The 17,117-nt window shown below is 37.8% G+C and overlaps 1 protein-coding gene across 50 annotated transcripts in view; it reads left to right on the plus strand.

Moving 5' to 3' along the window:
* The window catches only part of NUMB (NUMB endocytic adaptor protein), a 119,640-nt gene that overhangs the window by 78,832 nt on the left and 23,691 nt on the right, over positions 1–17,117 (plus strand). For all 50 annotated transcript variants that reach the window (XM_086891865.1, XM_086891862.1, XM_086891878.1 and 47 more), the window contains exon 2: positions 5,966–6,109. In XM_086891865.1, the coding sequence (XP_086747991.1) occupies positions 5,984–6,109 (126 nt within the window). In that variant the 5' untranslated portion in view covers positions 5,966–5,983. The remainder of the gene's footprint in view (positions 1–5,965; positions 6,110–17,117) is intronic.

The following is a 17,117-nucleotide window of genomic DNA, read 5'->3' on the forward strand; positions in this document are numbered from 1 at the left end:
TATTTCACTGGGGAAGAGCACAAGGGAGCAGATGGTTGTGCAGCTGCTTAGCCCTCACCTGTGTGTGGCCAGCGGGCAATACAGGTATGAATGAAACCATTTTTTTTTTCTTTTAAATTACTTAACCTGATAGCATGGAATTAATTGAATTTGTTTTATGTGGAGGTTTGCAAATTCTAGAATGATCCCTGTAATACATTGTTCTTAAAACTGTATTTCCCTGCAGCTTGAAGTGCATACTTCCAGGAATTTTGTTCATGTGTCAATACTACTCCTTCTCTGGTTCACTCTTGTAGGAGGACTTTGTACTACAAATCAGGAGAATGGCACCCAGGGTTGGGTGGGTGTGGGGCAGGAGTGTGTTCCCTCCTGCCCCTGGGTACTCTGCATTTGTTGCAGGCTGCAAAGAGTACTTTGCCCTTGTTTGACCCATGACTTACTTTTTTCTAAATTGGTAAATAGGAAACAGTATTAAATTCTGAAGGAAAACGGATAGCAATCCCAAACCTGCTGAATGGTTTTTAAAAACTGACTGAAGACTTAATACCTGTTTTATCCTTTTTCATTGCAAACAGAAAAGATAACAGATAATTGAATGCTGATTAAATAACCTTTGTGAAGGCTAGAGTTCATAAGAAAGATAAAAAATGTTTGTGCTGTTTCTTTGTCCTGAGTTTTGAAACTCTAAGTGGTTGCTTAGTGTGAAATACATAGTACGCACTAGTTTATAATCTAACCAGTTGAATTTGTGTGTGCAGTTCAGGTACCCAGGTACCGATATTGTCCTTCTGCCCTGCAGATTCTGTAGTTTGGATTGCCCAGTAGCAGCAACTGCTCTGCAAGAAACACCTATCCACAGTGTAAATTAATTGCTTATCTAAAGGTATGGTTGCATGGGTAAACACTTGAGAAGCTAAGCTCCAAATTTGCATCATCAGCAGCTTCTTCCTGATCTAACTTCAGTTAATATGAAAGTTTACCCATCTCTCACTGAAGGGTAAATTGCTGGCTTGTGCTCACTGAAGGGTAAAAGTGAACACAGTTGTACAGCAGAGCAGCTAACAAGACATGAATTAACATGCTGGTTTATCTTGAAGTAATTTGTTCTGCAGCCATAACCTGATGATGCACAAGGCAGTGAAGCCAAGACTGCTTCAACATGCACTTTTATCCATGACAGTGTTGTGTCTGTTGCTTCTGCCAACTCTGCCCCTGAGCTGTCAGTGGACTGATAGAGGTGTAAATGGTAGTTTTTCTGTCGGTCAGAAGAATAATGATGCTCCAGCACTCCTTAAATTGCCTTTGGAGCTCTGTTTCCAAAATATATAAATTTGTATAAAAACAAATGGCAACATAAATTTAAAAACTCATTTATCTTTTTGATACCTTTTGTAGGTAGGTGCTTTGGGAGATGGTCTAACATCTAGTCTCATGTTGTAATCTCTTGAATTACAAAAGTGGTGGTGATTTTCATGTTGTGTGGGTGGTTTGGTTTTGTTTTGTTGGGGTTTGTTTTGTGTGGTTTTTTTCTCCAGTGGGAATGACCATTCAGATACTCAGCTGTCTGCAGTAAGATAACCTTGAAATGTACCGGGACCCAGTGTATCTCTGTTTCCTTATTTCTTCAGAAGGCTCAGGGCTTTCAGCATTTGTTGGCAGTTTGTCTCTGATGTAATGTTGTGTTTTGTGATTTAATTAGATTTTGAGTTCCCTATCTTGACTTTTCACTAGGTTTATCTTCAAAGTCCTCTTTCTCTCGGTCCAAGCTGGATTTGTAAAAGTGAAAATGAAATAGAGGTTTTGGTGTTTCGGTTTGTCTCTTGGGTGATTTTAAAATATTTCCAATTACATGACAAAAATAAGTGGATAAATAAAAAAAAGCAAAGTCTGATAACTTTCACCTTACATAATCCCAAAACATAGTATCAAATTTTTTACAGTGATGCTGTCAGTTTAGTAGAAAATACCCTGATAGCTTATTGCAGCCTAGGCTGATGTCTGTTATGTTGGCAAGCACACAGGGCTTGCATGGAAATGTGAAGCGCCCTACAAAGAATTCAAGTAGAAAATGCTCACTCATCTCTCTTTAGAGCTTCTGTGCAGAGATTCTGACTTCCAGACAAGATTAGTAAAAATTTCAGCACTTAATTGGAGCAATTCACATGCTTTTTTCCTGAATCTTCAAATATGCAGCCTGTGCACCTTTCCCATCAGGTGACAGCTCTAGTTATGTTGTCCTGACATGCATGTTACCAGCAAATTTGGTATTTATAGGACATACTGTTTTGCAATCTACCCATAAATCTGATATTTCAGAAAACCCAAGTGTGACCATTGGAGAGAGCTTACTGGTTGACTGACAATAAATTAATTTTGTTGTTTGTCAGCATTTCTATCAGATAGAATAAGCTATTTTTAAACTGTTTGTTGCCCACATGACCTCAAAATTAGAACATGCAGGAATATGGGTTTGGTTTTTGGTGAAAAGGAAGTACTTTGGGCAAAATGCCACTTCAGTTTCTCATACAAAATGTAGTTGAGGAGCTCATATTCTTATCCTCCCCTGGGGATTGAGATTCCTGGTCAGAATAAATGTCTGATAAGGCGCCAGTCTCATGGGCACCAGTAATGCCTGGGAGGGAGAAGTCCAACGGAATGCTCGCATAAGCAAATGTTATGATAAGGCAATTAGACTGCGGTTTTTCTCGTGCTACGGTGGTTGTGTGCTGCCCTCAGTCCTTGCTTTGCTCTTTACTCAAGTTTTGGAGATTCAGAGTTACCTTGAGATCTTCAGAACTGACACATGAGCATTACAGCATCTAATTGTATCTGCTTAAGAGTCTTTTGCCCCTCTTGGTGGAGTGGAGTATCTATGTCCATTTGTCCCTCACTGGAGTGCGAGGTCAGGCAGCTGGGCTGTAAGCCGCATGCTGAGCAGATTTCTGCACTTTTCGCTGAAGCAGCTGGAGCAGTGGTTTTGCTCATCATGCTGTGGCACTGCCAGTCTGCAGCAGGGACAAGATTGGGTGTCTGTCCTTATGAGCTGAGGTGCCACGTAGAGATTTGCTGCAGTATGTTTCACCTGCCCAAGGTGATTGAATGGCCTCCCTTGAAATTCTGATTCCTTTAGACTGATGTGCAGAGTCTTCCATCTGCAGTTTGTAAAACAAAATATAACTAATATTGCTGTAAAGCCTCTCTAAGCCTTGATGGAGAACAGAGGCTTTGCAGCTCCTCTTAAAACTTGGAGAATTGCCTTTGCATATTCAGAGATTTTAAAATGCCTTATAACTTGTAAAATAAGCAATGTTGGTAGAAGAGCATTGTGGTTTAACCCCAAATGGCAACTAAACCCCATCCAGCTGCTTGCTCAGTCTTCCTGGTGGGATGGGCAAGAGAATCAGAGAAGCAGAAGTGTAAACTTCATGGGTTGAGATAAAGATATTTTAATAGGTAAAACAAAAGCCACACAGGCAAGCAAAGCAAGGAATTAATTAATGCTTCCCATGGGCAGGCAGGTGTTTGGCCATCCCCAGAAGAGCAGGGCTCTATCACACACACAGTGGTTACTTGGGAGGACAAACACTGTCACTGTGAACGTACCTCCTTCCCCTTCCCTCCCTCTTTCCCCAGCTTTACATGCTGAGCATGGTGCCATATGCTGTGGGACATGCCTGTGGTCACTTGGGCTCAGCTCTCCCAGCTGTGTCCTGTCACAAGTTTTTGTGCCCTGCAGCAAACTCAATGGTAGGGCAGGGTGAGAAGCAGAAAGACCTTGACTTAGTGTAAGCACGCCTTAACAACAACTAAACCAATGTGTTATCGACATTTTTCTCAGCCTAAATCCAAAACACAGCCCTGTACCAGCTATTGGTAAGAAAATTAACTCTGTCCCAGCTGAAAGCAGAACAGAGCTGCTTCAGCTTATTGAGTGGTAAGAAATGAGCACGTTTTTTATTTTGCACATGTTCTAATCTATAAATCCACTCAAGTAAATTCAAGAAAATATTTTACGTTCCTAGTTATGACAAGCGTTTTGTAGCTATGAAGGAATGAAGTTAACACTTCTTTATAACTGAATAATTGTGATCGAGAATCCTTCAGCAACTTCCCATCCCTGCACTTAGACTGCTTGTTAGACCTCCTGGCTGCTCTAGGTACCTGCTAGGGACAGTTGCCTATAGCATTTGGCATACATCCCAAACCTTCACTTAATTTGCATTTGGATTTGGGTTGCTTGCAATGTCACACCTTGTTGCTTTCAAATGCTCACCAAGCAACTTTGAGTAAAGTGTTTGCTGTAAAAGTGTGGCTGTTTTCTAGTGTAGAAACACTTCAGGAATTATCTCACATGCTGAAAGAATGTTCCAGAATGCTGCAAGACACAGGAATAATGGAATTCAAATGCCACTGTACTTGTGTGACTACTGTGCTTATTTGCACCTAAACAATTAACATCACCACATGTAAATTACCCAGTCCCAGTGATATGGTGGTTTCTTTATCCATGGGTATATTTTTGGCTTAATACTTAACTTACAATATTTCTTTTAATAGATGATGGAAAAATAGAAGATTCTAGATAAATTAGCCAGTATCACGCCACTAAGATAGGGTGGGAACTGGCTTGTTTAATGATCTGCTGCTTGAGGAGAAGAAAGTAACAGTTGCTGAAGGAGGTTTTAGGGAGTCAGTAACAAAACACACAGCTTTTTGTTATTTGATATAAAGTGCATCATGAGATACAAAACAATTTAGTATTTTTAATTAGTGGTGGGCAGTGATTTTCTTATTTATGATTTTATGATTAATGCTTTTAATTTCTGATTTGTTCAGCTTTGAAATAGTTGCATGTTAGATACCACAAACATGAATGTGTTGATTTTTCTCACCTGTCATATAGTTTTGACTGGAAGATACTAGTTATTTTCAAGGTTTAAAATGGTGTTCTAACTGGTTTTAAAGCAGTTTTCATTCATAAGCCAGCTATTGACACCCATAAATGTCTATATTCTGTAGTTTATTCAATTTAATGGGAAGTAAGCATAAGTAATCCCATTAGATTTTGTTGCCTTGCGCTCTGCAGCATCTTTTTTTTCAGTCAAAATGAGGTGTCATGGTTGTGAGAAGGCTTCTTTTTCAGGAAAGACTACCAAATCTCAAGAAGCCTTTCAGTATGTCTTCAGTATCCCCCACTTTGTATCCCACATGATTTTGCTTCTTTAGATGAATATTGAGTCTTTTTATTAGTACAAATTTCTCTGATAGCTTCTTGGCTACTTGTAGTTTGAATCTGATAAAGGTGAGCATGTCTAAAGCGTAGATTGGATTGTATCTAGAAATTGATACAGAAAGCCATGGTGTATACAAAGTTTTGAATTCTAGGCTTCAGAAGTGCATTTGCAACACTGTCTTCCCCTTTTGAAGAAGTGCATTTCTCATTTAACCGTAAGAATTGTACCAGTAGACTAAGCAAGGACTGGACTATTCCCCTCAGTAAAAGTGTGAACAGCACAGGCGTCTTTTAGGAGCAGTTTTAGAGCTGTGAATCCTTGCCTTGCATGAGTGCCTTGGAAGCTTTTGCTATTGATGTCCTGCTTGGTTGCTTTAGGTAGGCGTTTAAATTTGGGGAGGCAGGGTTTCATGTGCATCACTCTTCAGAGCTTCTCTGTCAGCTATTTTAGGTAACCGTATGCTCCCAGTAATAGTTATTCCTGGGTCTAATGCTTCAGTTGCTGTGGAAAAATATTAAACAAATAATGTGGATTTGTATTTTCCATTTTGAAGTGAATAGCCATCTTCCTCTGAATCTGTGCCCAAAATATTTTCCTCTCATAGTCCCTTCCATTCATCTTTGCAAAAGCTCAGTTTTTTCACAGCATCATTTGTCATGATAGTGGTTGACCCAGAGTGGCTAAATGTGTGTTTGGTGCCTATTGGCAGTATTCTTTTTTTCTCCTTCTAGGACGTGAAAATCTGAGAAATGAACAAATTACGGCAAAGCTTTAGGAGAAAGAAAGATGTCTATGTCCCAGAGGCCAGCAGGCCTCATCAGTGGCAGACTGATGAAGAAGGCGTTCGTACTGGCAAGTGTAGCTTTCCTGTTAAGGTAAGAGTTTCTACTTTCTTTTGGATATCCATGAGGTACTCTTGCCATGAATTTGGGGTTTTTTTTGGCAAGCATAAACCAGATACATGCTTCATTACACACTGACCTATTTTACAGTCAGATCTCCTTGCAGAGGATGTGGCTTTTTTCTTAAAACCAGATGGCTCATGTAACAAATGCCTTGGAAAATCAGTCTGATATATCCTACATTATTATCTAGTTGAAATAAATCATGTAGCTAGGTAGAGGAGTAATAAAATATTTGTCTTCATTTGTTTGGAAGATCAGAAATGATAGTCCTCTTGAATTGCATGGAAAGGTACTCAGTTCTCTCTGTTAAAAGTGTAGTTGTAGTAACAGTTTGACTTGTAAGTGGTGAGCTGTGCTTGGAAAACAATCCTTCCTCCCTCTTCATAATTGAAAATATTTGAAAGTATTTTCAAGTAACACCTGGGGTTTCAGCTGGTGCATGAGGTTATAAGCACCTGCTAACTTCTGAGAATGCCTCTGTGCTGTGGTCTTGTGTATTTACAAGACACAATTACAGACTATTAATGCATATGAAACTGAAATTACCTTTTGAAATTCTCGTAACTCATTCCAGATTGTCAGAATATTATAAATAGGCATTTTCTGTTTTGTGTCCAATTCTCTTTCCTCTTTATTTAAGAAACAACAATTTAAACACTTTAGAGTAGTATTTAATATTAATACTTAATAAATACCAGAATAAAAATAAATATAAAATGTAGGGTAGCTTGTTGCATATGCTTCCCTTTCTTCCTCCAGGTACACTAATAGTAGATCTACAATAGGTTGGAAGCAGATGATGCTTGAGGAAAGCTAATGGGTAAAATTAGCTTTCCTCATCTTTCCTCATTTCCTATTATCTGTGTACAAGTCTATGGTTCTGACACCTAAGGACTTTCATTAGTTTTTCTCTTTATTATGCTTAAAGTAATTCTGTCTGATTGTTAAACATGTGATGTTGCTAGTTGGAATTCTTTAAACTGACTTGAATGTTTTTGTGCAGTTGTGGATTGCTGTAGGTATGTGGTAAGTATGAGAACTTTCACACAAGGTTAATGCCCTGCTTTACCCTACTAGAGTTGTTTGTGTGCTTTTGCATATACTCAAGTGTATACAACATTTCTAGTTCATGGCTGCTTGCTTATTTTTGTCTTGAGTTATTTTTCTGCTAAGAGGAAGGAACTGTAATTCTGTACTAAACAGAGATGGTGTTTTGCCAAAGCTTTGAAAGCAATTGCTCAAACTTAGATTAAGGTTTAACACTGTCTAGGAAAGAGCAGAGCTGTAAGTTTGGGGATGGTGATTTTTTCATAACTTGGGCATTAAACGGTTGAAAAGCAGAGTGCTCAATTTCTAGGCATTTAGTTTTATTCAAACTTTTTCAGTCCTTTACTGAACACAGTGTGTGAACCACTTCACACTGTTAAAAGACTGACTTCTTTTAAACTCTCAGTCAGGACTTGCACTTCTAATGACAAGTGCTTCCTGTATTTAAATGAAGCATTCATCTGTTCTGGGCACATGCACCCAAAAGTCAAAAAGGGTTTTGGCCTAGTCTGTGCTGAAAAGGCGTAGAAATGGATGAATCTTTGCATCCTGTCATCATAATGGGACTTATGTGCACTCATTAGTCTGCTTTCAATTAGAATTCACTGAATTGATCTAATTTGCTTTTAAGGTAAATGTAAGGGACATTTCTTGATTCGGTCAGTATGGTAGACTATTAATATCCAAAGAACTTGCAATTAGGTGAAAACTTAAATTCAGAACAATTTGATATTAAGAGGCATTTTATCTGACTTGATTAGAATTTATTGTCCAAAACAGATATGGACAAAGTGGAAATTTTTCTAAGGCTTGAGATGCAGAGTGGGTGTTAACTGGTGTTTAATAGATAGAGACAGGAAGTATGCCATTGTGAGGGAACAAGATAAACCAGATGTAGAGTCATCGCTTTAGTGGGTGGTACTCTATTTTGCTCACAGAAAGAATAGAACTTGTGCTATTGAAGGAGAGTATCCTGTTAACGCCTGTCTTGGGTATTTTTTGGGAATTCATACATTCCAGGAAAAGTATGCAGTCTCCTATGTCCTTAAATATCTGATGCAGTGACTTTTCTTCCTGATGCTCCTTAGTGGAGCAGGACAAAGTGAGATATTTTGGGAAGAATGGTTAATGAATAGGAATGCATTCAGATCTGAAAGATGGTGAATATACCAGAATTTTCTTTAAGTTTTGCAGTGGGAATTCCAGAGTAGTCCATTGCCTGTAGTGTAGCTGCTCAACCACACTTGAATATGTTGGGGGGTGCAGGGTTAGCCTTTTCTTACTTACTTTGATCTGCCTTGCCCACTCTCTAAAAATTGTCTGTAGTTCTTTGGAGCTCAAAGCATAACTGAGTAGCAAGACCAGAATCTGGCTTTTGCAGGAGTGGTGAAGGCTTCATCTGTACTCAGTGGAGACCTGAGAATTCTTGATAAATGTTGCTGCAGCTGTCCTGTAGCATTTTTTGTTTGAAAGTAAAATACATGGGACTAATGTGGTAGCAGCCAAGTTGTGGGCTTTATTTCTTTCAGTGTTTGCAATTTTATATAGATAAGACTCTAATATTCTATTTTATTTTATTTTGAGATAGAGGAGGCTGCAAACATGTAAGGGCACATTTACTCTTGGTTTCTCTTGTTAAAAAAAAAAAGATCTCTTAAAGTGGTTTGGTTTTTAACTTCTTGCCTTTGGGCATTTATATTTTGCCTAGAGCTTGTGTGTTTGTAGAGTGCTACCACAGATTTATCCTTTTTTAGACATTACAGAGCATGTGGAAGCATTTTGCAAGCCATGTTGCAAATAGGGTTTCATCCTGCCTTCAGGCTTCACTCTGTTAGTGTTGGACAGGGACTCCAGTAGCTGCTCATTCATGGTGCTTGGAGGATGCTGTACTGCAAACAGGTTTAATGTTACTGAAAGGTTTTCTGTGTTGGCATATTTCTTGAAGCTCTTCCTGTGCTATGTCCAAAGTTGATCCTTATTGTTAAAGTCCTTAAGTGTTCTGTTGGATTTTGAGCAAATCTGATACGTCTATGAATTGTCTTCCCTTTGGGAGGGAAGATGTTCTGTGAAAGTACAGGCAAAATTCCTGTTATGTTCCTTTATGTTGCTTTAAAATTCAGGGAAGTAGATTCAATGCACAGTTGGTTCTCTCCAGTGCTGTGCTCATAAATTTGGAGCTGGTGATAATCATGAATGAATACTGTTCCTTTTAATCAATAGCACCCTTTTTTGTTAACAGTCTGTTTTTCTGCTAGTTGGTGAGGCCGTGTTGCATGTAGCCAGGTATTGATCATATTTTCTCACTCATCCTAGTGTGTGTAGATGTGATGACAGATAGTTCTTCTCTGTGTTGGAAATTAGCCACACCTGAGGTGGTAACCTGATGCTCAGAGATTAGGCCTTGCAATGGCTACTGACTTTCCTGTAGTGCCTGTGTAAACTGCTTTGAATTGGCTAAAGTTAGGTTGAAAGAAGAGGCAAGGAGAGACAGGTCTTGTCTGTCAGCAAAAGTATGAAAAGGATGTTAAGCTTGTGTTTAGAATAGTGACTTGCAGACTTTTGCTGTTCCATTGGGAACTTAAATGAAGTTGCTTTCCTAACTTTGGTGGTGTGGAGGCATAACACTATAGGTGTTCAACAAGAGTTGCCCCATTATTAAAAATGATACTGGTACATCTGTTGCAGTCTGTGCAGAAGTCTGTTTTCAGGAACAAATTATTTTCCACTGTCCTAACAAACTGAAAGGTAAACACTGTGTTTCAGTAATGAGTCTTTCCTCTGAGAGAAAAACTGTACCAGATATATGTAGTATATAGGGGTGTTAGGTGAAGAGATTATATTTAAAACTATTTAGAAGTCAAATATCCTAATAGACATTACAGCTGTGCTTATCAGTGTTATAATTTATTTATATACAATTTCATACATTAGAATTGCAACATAAGAAGTTCACTGACATACATATTTTCAAATTTGCTTTCTTGCTCCAGACACTACCTTACTGAAAACATGCAGCTGTTCTGTGGTATAATGACTAAAATATTTGACACTAGGGTTTCTTTTGTGTGAAGAGCCTTTTTGAGTGTCCCTCTGGGTAAGTGGTTTTCATTCATGCAAATGCTCTTTGGAGTAACTGGCTCTAATCAGAAAAATTAGGTAATTTCCTTTTACCTAAGAGAACTAAAGGAACAAAACACTTGCAAATTCTTGGTGGTTCTGACCACAAAGGATGTGTTAAACAGGATATTAACAGCTGGTTACTACCTGGTGTTCTAGAAGATGCAACAGTTGTATCTTGGATAATTTAATTACCTTTATTCTGTCACTTCCATATTCTTGGTGGCCAGTCTCTTTTGACCTTAAGGCATCTAAGGCTACTGTTGTATATCATCTGCAAGTTTACTTGCATTTTTTTATTCAACCTGGAAGACTAAAGATGTCTGTGAACAAGCTGGTGTGGAAAAGTAACAAACCCCATTTCTATCTCTGGTATCCAAGGTTTGCTGCTGAGTAGGTGGTATCATTGCAGTTAATTTGTTTTTTGTGTTAGTGTTGACAAATAGCAATTGTATGGATACAGTTGTGCTTACGTATATAAAAGAATTGACTTTTCAGAACAAGTACTCTTGAACTGTTTCCTATCTAACCCTTGCTTTGATGGGAGATTTTTGGAAGACAAACTGTACTGCTTTGTGTTCAAGAAGAGACAGAAGGAAAGGGAACTGGCACAAGCCCTGGAAAGTATCCTCACTGGGACCTGTGAATGCCAGTTCTCATCCCTGGGGTCCCTGTGTTTAGGTTGTTGAGCTGTACGTTGCACTGCTGAAACCACCATCAGTAGGAGTTTGGCCACTTGAATCACTTTGTGCTCTTCACACCACTCGTGGCTGCCCAGGTGTCCTATTTAGTTTTGGAATTTGTGTATCAAACTTCATTGCTTAATGTCAAATTTATAAATCTCATATTAAAAATAACTTTTTATATTTAATAAGTTTATAAATACAGCTTGCATTCTGTTTCTTGAGGTTGGAAAGATTGGTACTAGCGCAGGTGACTGTGGCTTTTATTTTATGTCTTAAATACACTTCTGGTTTGAAATAATAGCTGTGAAAGAATTTACCAGCGTGAAGTGCCTTTAAGTTAAGCATGTGATATTTTTCACTGTGAAAGCCTGAGGTACTTGAACAGTCTTTGGAAACTATGTTAAGTATTTTTAAGAAGTTAATGTGACAAATCTGCTGATTTCTGAAATGTTGTACAGCCTTACACATTAAACACTAGAAATCTGTAACTCTGAAGGCATGAACTGATGTTAGCAATGAACAGTAATCATTCCTATTGAATGCTAACCCTCTGCAAGCAATGGTACATTTTAAAAATCCTGCAGCATTTAACATCATGGGAAAAAGGCTGGAGGACAGCTAATTATAAAAGATGATGATTATAATGGAAGGTGTGATGCTTATCTCCAATATATTTCTATGCATTTTTGTCATGGCTAAAAGGAATGTAATGCAATCCCTAATCTTTAAACTTTTCACCCTACTGTCCAATGCTTAGTTTTGTTTGAATAGCCTTGCAAACAAGAAGTTTTAAATGGAGCTTCTTGCTGAGTTTTACAAATATCCTGTCTTTGGCAAGGGTGGAATTCCTAAATAGTTTTATAAACTTCAGGTTGTTTTAAAGATATGACAATTAAAATAGTTTGGCTCACCTTGCAGTAATATTTATTTTAAATGTAATTTAGGTGTTGGAAATCAAAAAGTTCTCATTGAGTTATACTTTTTAATTCTGTTTCTTAAAATTAGGAGATCCCCAGTGTCATACATAGAAGCTGAATTTATTAAAAGGAGTTGAAGAAAAGGTACAATGTGCATCTCTGCAGTGTGCGTAGAAAACGTCATGCTTTCAACACTTGATTTTCCTTTATATTTTTTTTCTTTATTTAGAAGAAAGTTATAAATTTATTAAATAGTGCTGAATTCCTGGAAAAATAGGAATTGCACATCAGAGCATACAGTTGAAAACCAAAGTCTGACAGTACATATATGACACTGTTAAGGGACTTGGAGAAATAGTATGCTTAGCTGCATCAAGGGAAATTTAGGATATGCATTAGCAATAACAACTCAGCAAAACAGCATCCTTTTCTACAGTGAGACTACAGGGTAGAAGGTCCAGTCTATTGATCTTCAGTTACAGAAATGTCATAATAGTTCAAGGCTGACTTCTCTGATGTAGATGTGGAAGTAGATCCTGCCCTGAAGCAAGTGCTGTCCTACATAACCTTCTGAGTTCCCTTTCTGTCTCATTTTAGGGATTTGTAAGAAAATGAAAAATATAGCATTTGTGTATCCTGTATTGAGCATCTTTATTGCATCTTCAATATTCCTGACTCACAGTGTTGTTTCTGTTGACAGTGATAAAGGTCGTGTGAGAACCAGTACGTGAAATGCACAGTGTGGCTCTTAGGTGGGTGTGATGTAAAAAATAGGGAGAACTACTGGTATAGATACTGCTTTAGATTCTTTTGATCCTCATTATTCAGAGACATTAAGCAGTCATAGGCTGCTACAGTTCCTGTTTTGGGGAATTTAGCAGATTGATGAGACGTTTGATTTCTGGTGACATGTATAGCATCCTAACTAACCTATAGCTTTGATTAAGCAAAATTAAACTTTGTTGATGCTTAATCATAGAATTTCTGTTGTCTGTGCTTCTATGGCTTTGTCTGAGCAATCATCTGTTTCAAACGAATAAATTTAGAAAGCAGGAGCATGAGTGTGAGAGGAGAGAAATAAAATATTGAACATTGGAATGTAAATCTTAGATGTCAGTGGAAAAGTAGCTCAGCTTTAAGACATATCCAGGATTTCTGGATTTAAGCTTACATCTACTTTCAAGACAGCATTTCATTCTGAAACTTTGTCACTTAGGCTTTAATTCTTGAGCAATGCCAATTCTAGAAGCATATCTGCACATGCAGATGTCAAGTAGTCAGTCTTACTGTTGGCAAACAATACCACAGAACTTACACAGAGGAAGAAAGAGGAATGTTGTTGCCTCTAGGAAAAATACCAAAAAATGCTGGTGTGCTTCCCTTTATGGCACCTCATTTCCCAGCATGGGACACCTTGGCCAAGACTTCAGTTAAGCTCATTTCTTGTGTCCATCTAGTTTCAAATGTAATCCAAAGAACCTAATTTGCTACTGCAAATAAAACACTGCATGTGGACATCTGCTGATACAGAGGGAACTTTAATTATTTGCGTAGCTGAGTCTGTTTCAAAGAGAGACTGTAAAAGCATATTACCAGACTTGAACAAACAGGACTGGCTGGAGTGAGTTGTCCAGGTTGAAGGAGCTCTGGTGAAGGATCTTTTTTTTGCCAGCTGTTATTGTTGAACTTTGAAATTTTGAAAACGGAGTCGGCCAAGTATTTGTGAGAGAAATGAAAACAAGATCATGTCAGTATTGCTTGTACTAGGACACAGATGGTGTTTTGTTTCTGACCTGATCCATCAGCCCTTGATGTTTTAATAGGAGCAATTTCAATAACATTTATTTGGGAGAAGACAGTAGGAAAACTTCACCAGAAACACTTGATACAGTGACTTGAGTGGTCGGTTTTTAGATGAAGTTGGAAAAAGTTTTAAATGTTGAAAAAGAGTAAAGTTTCTCAAGCACTTTTCAGATTATAAGGATGCTTTGCTGTGTGTGCCAGTTTAACTTGTTCCTCAAGCACTTTTCAAATTCTAAGGATACTTTTGCTGTGTGCCAGTTTAACTTGTTCCAGTGTCGATTGCTTTTGGTTTGGGTTGAGATTGATACCAAACACCACCTTCAGTAAAAAAGAACATAAAATCATTGATGGAGAGGGAAAACTTTTTGGTTTCTTTTTAATTTGCTGTACCATAATCTCATCTTCTTTTTGCTAAACATGTTAATATAAGCAGTGTTTCTATTTAATAATGTTTGCATTAAGGACTTTTCTCCAACAGACCCTGAAAGTATTTTATTTGGATTAGAGCTTTTATGTTATGTTACTCTCTATGTGGACTCTGCCCACATGGATTTTAGCTCTGTAAAAGCATTGGTGGTATATTTCTGGTATAACGATTAAATCTCTTACAGAACAACTTATGTCCGAGAATTGCTGATGTCATGACTATCATTCACTGGTTGCTATGGAAATTAAGTAGGAGTGCATTCAATATTAATACTGCATTCCTGCTATGTGCATTTTCCTGATGAAAAAGTACTCACTTTCTCCAGGAATGCTAGCTGCAGCAATCCCTGGGACAAAAAATTCTCTTTGCAAATATGATAGGGGTACTCCTTTCCTCACTATTCTCAAAGTCATCATCCAGCACAGTGTGGCTTAGGCAGTTCACGTGGATTTCTGCATACCCAGTACTTACGTGTCCCAGTCCTTGAGTGTGTTTGTGATAATGTGCTGTCATGGAATTGAACGAGATCTTACTTATATAGGACAGTTGCTGCCCAGGCACTTCAACAGTATGTTTCTTCGCCTTTAGTTTGAAAGGGAAGTTCCTTTCAATGATCCTGAAAGGTTTTGTATGGAAGTGTGGGATTTGTGTATCTGCTTTAAAGTAGTTTCCATGTAATCTCTTTCCAGAGATGTAACAACAGACTTTAACAATAGTTTTTTTTGGTTTTTTTCTGAAGTTCTGAATTCTGGTGTTTAACTTCCATTTCAGACTCTAACTAGTAGCTGCATTTCCTTTATTAAATTTTGAAATATCATTCATAAAATGCTGCTGCACTAGTAAGTTGAGCCAATATTTCAAATTTAAGGCTAAGTTGACCATTTAGCACTTCTGTTTAAAATATAAACACTAGAAGAAGTTTCAATTTTGAGTGAGTTCTTTGTCAGTCTTCTTGAGGAGATATTTTTGTCTTTGATTACAGTCCATTAAAAGCCAGATAAATATTGTAGTACTGGTTAAATACAGGAGCTGTGTATATCTACTCTCAGACTGATGAAAAGCTTGAAGACTTGGAAGGGGTCCTGCTGCTTAAGGGGCATTTGGCTATGAAAGGAGGAGGACCACAGCATTCTGGTTACAGAATTAAGATTTATTTTTACAAGAAAGAAAAGTATATTGGCATGTATAAGCAATTAACACACCACCACTCCATCCCAGAAAAATTAAAAACTAAAGCAAGAGGAATTTTGAAATTGCCTGTAAAATGTTCAACACCAGTGCTAATGATGAGCTTTTGGCTTCTGCAAAATTGGCTTCTGCAATGGCAAGAACAAGTTTTTTTCTTTTTTTATGAAGAGCTAGAAGTGTAACATGTGAGTGCAAACAAAGTGCCTCTTCTCCTCTATATCATAAAGAAGTATTGTGTGACAGTGTAATTTATTTTATCATTCGGAATTGATTGATGCTCAATGAGGTCTGTGGATTGCACCCCTTTGGTGTGGATAGATGCACTTGATAAGTGTAATAATGTCTCCATTCACAGGAGTGGAAGCAGTATTGAAAACTGCACCTAAACTTGCTGTCTCTAGCAGCAGTGGCATGACTGATTGCTGAAAGTTAGAACATGGGACTTGAATAGAGGTTTGGCAACACAGGAGAGAATGGTTGTCTGTTTTGCAGTGTGACATGAGGCAATATTTACCCTCCTCTGTTTCTCCCTTTTCCAAGCAAAAAGCAGGTTGCCAAGTAAAGGAGCTGAATGGTTTGAACCTTCAGTTGGAAACATTCTGGCTACGCTGAAGTAAATGAGATGTGCAGATAGGTCAGGAAATCTGAAAGTTGCCCTCTGTGATACAAATGGTCATGCAAACTGGATGGGTCAATCCTTACATGTATATTTTTTTTCTGTCCAGTATAAACCTTAGGCTTGTTCCTGTCTGTATCACTGTCTTCTTAAAGAGAAGTTACTAAACCCAAAACTTTCTCATGACAAATGTACAGCAGAATTTCTGCATCTCTGGAACTTCTCACAGAGAAGTTGTGGTGTAACCGAGTAGTCAATGATGCACATATGTACTTCCAGACACATAGGAATTGCATCTTCAGTTGTTCCTGCTTGTGTATTTTCAGGATTAAAATGTTCTACTTTGTGTTCTGGAGAAATGAAGATCTTGCACAACTGTTTTAGCAAGCTCAACTGAGGGAATACAGTTGCTGTTTTGGCAGCTCCAGCATTCAATTATAAGGCTTCAGCCTCACAGAGCTCATTTTGAAAAAGCTCTAAAGAGTCAGATCTCTTTTATTTACCTTCTAATTTCATTGCAATTTATTTTTCAAGCTGTTCTCCAGCTGTGAGGGCTGATTTAAATGAAATTCTTCCAGAATTGTTCCATCCACATTTAACTCTGCTTAAAAAAATGCCACACAGTAAGATTTAATGCTAAAGCTCTCTGTCACTTAAGATATTGTAAATCTTTCAGCAGTTTAGTGATATATAGAGCCTCCTCTTCTGGAGCATCTTGTCTTGCATTTAAAAACCTCAACTTTCCAATTTCTATTACATCTTTGAAATAATCTTGATTTTCACCATATAATTGAATCTCTTAATCTGAGGGTGCTTTTGTATGGTGCTGTGAGTGAAATGTTTTCCAAGACTAGTATCCTAAATAATGAAAGAAAATCTAGGAGATTTCAAATAACTCACAGCAGAGTAGTCTGTTACAGAGTGCAACTTCTTAACTCGTTATTAAACTTGTGTTTACTACTGCATTAAGTGACACAAGCATTGATTCTGGTGTTTTAAAACCACTTATTCACTCTCTAGCTAGCCTAGAATCTAAATGCTGAATTGCACAGAACTCTTGCAATGGCAAGTAAATTGGGGGAGGTTTCTTTCACCTATAGCTCTTATTACAAAACTTCAGAAAGGTTTTGATAGTTTCTCTGGTTTTCTTCAACAGTTAAGTACTTTGAATAAGGAC

The sequence above is a fragment of the Cyanistes caeruleus genome, chromosome 6 (assembly GCF_971803275.1).
Source record: "Cyanistes caeruleus chromosome 6, bCyaCae1.hap1.1, whole genome shotgun sequence".
NCBI lineage: Eukaryota > Metazoa > Chordata > Aves > Passeriformes > Paridae > Cyanistes > Cyanistes caeruleus.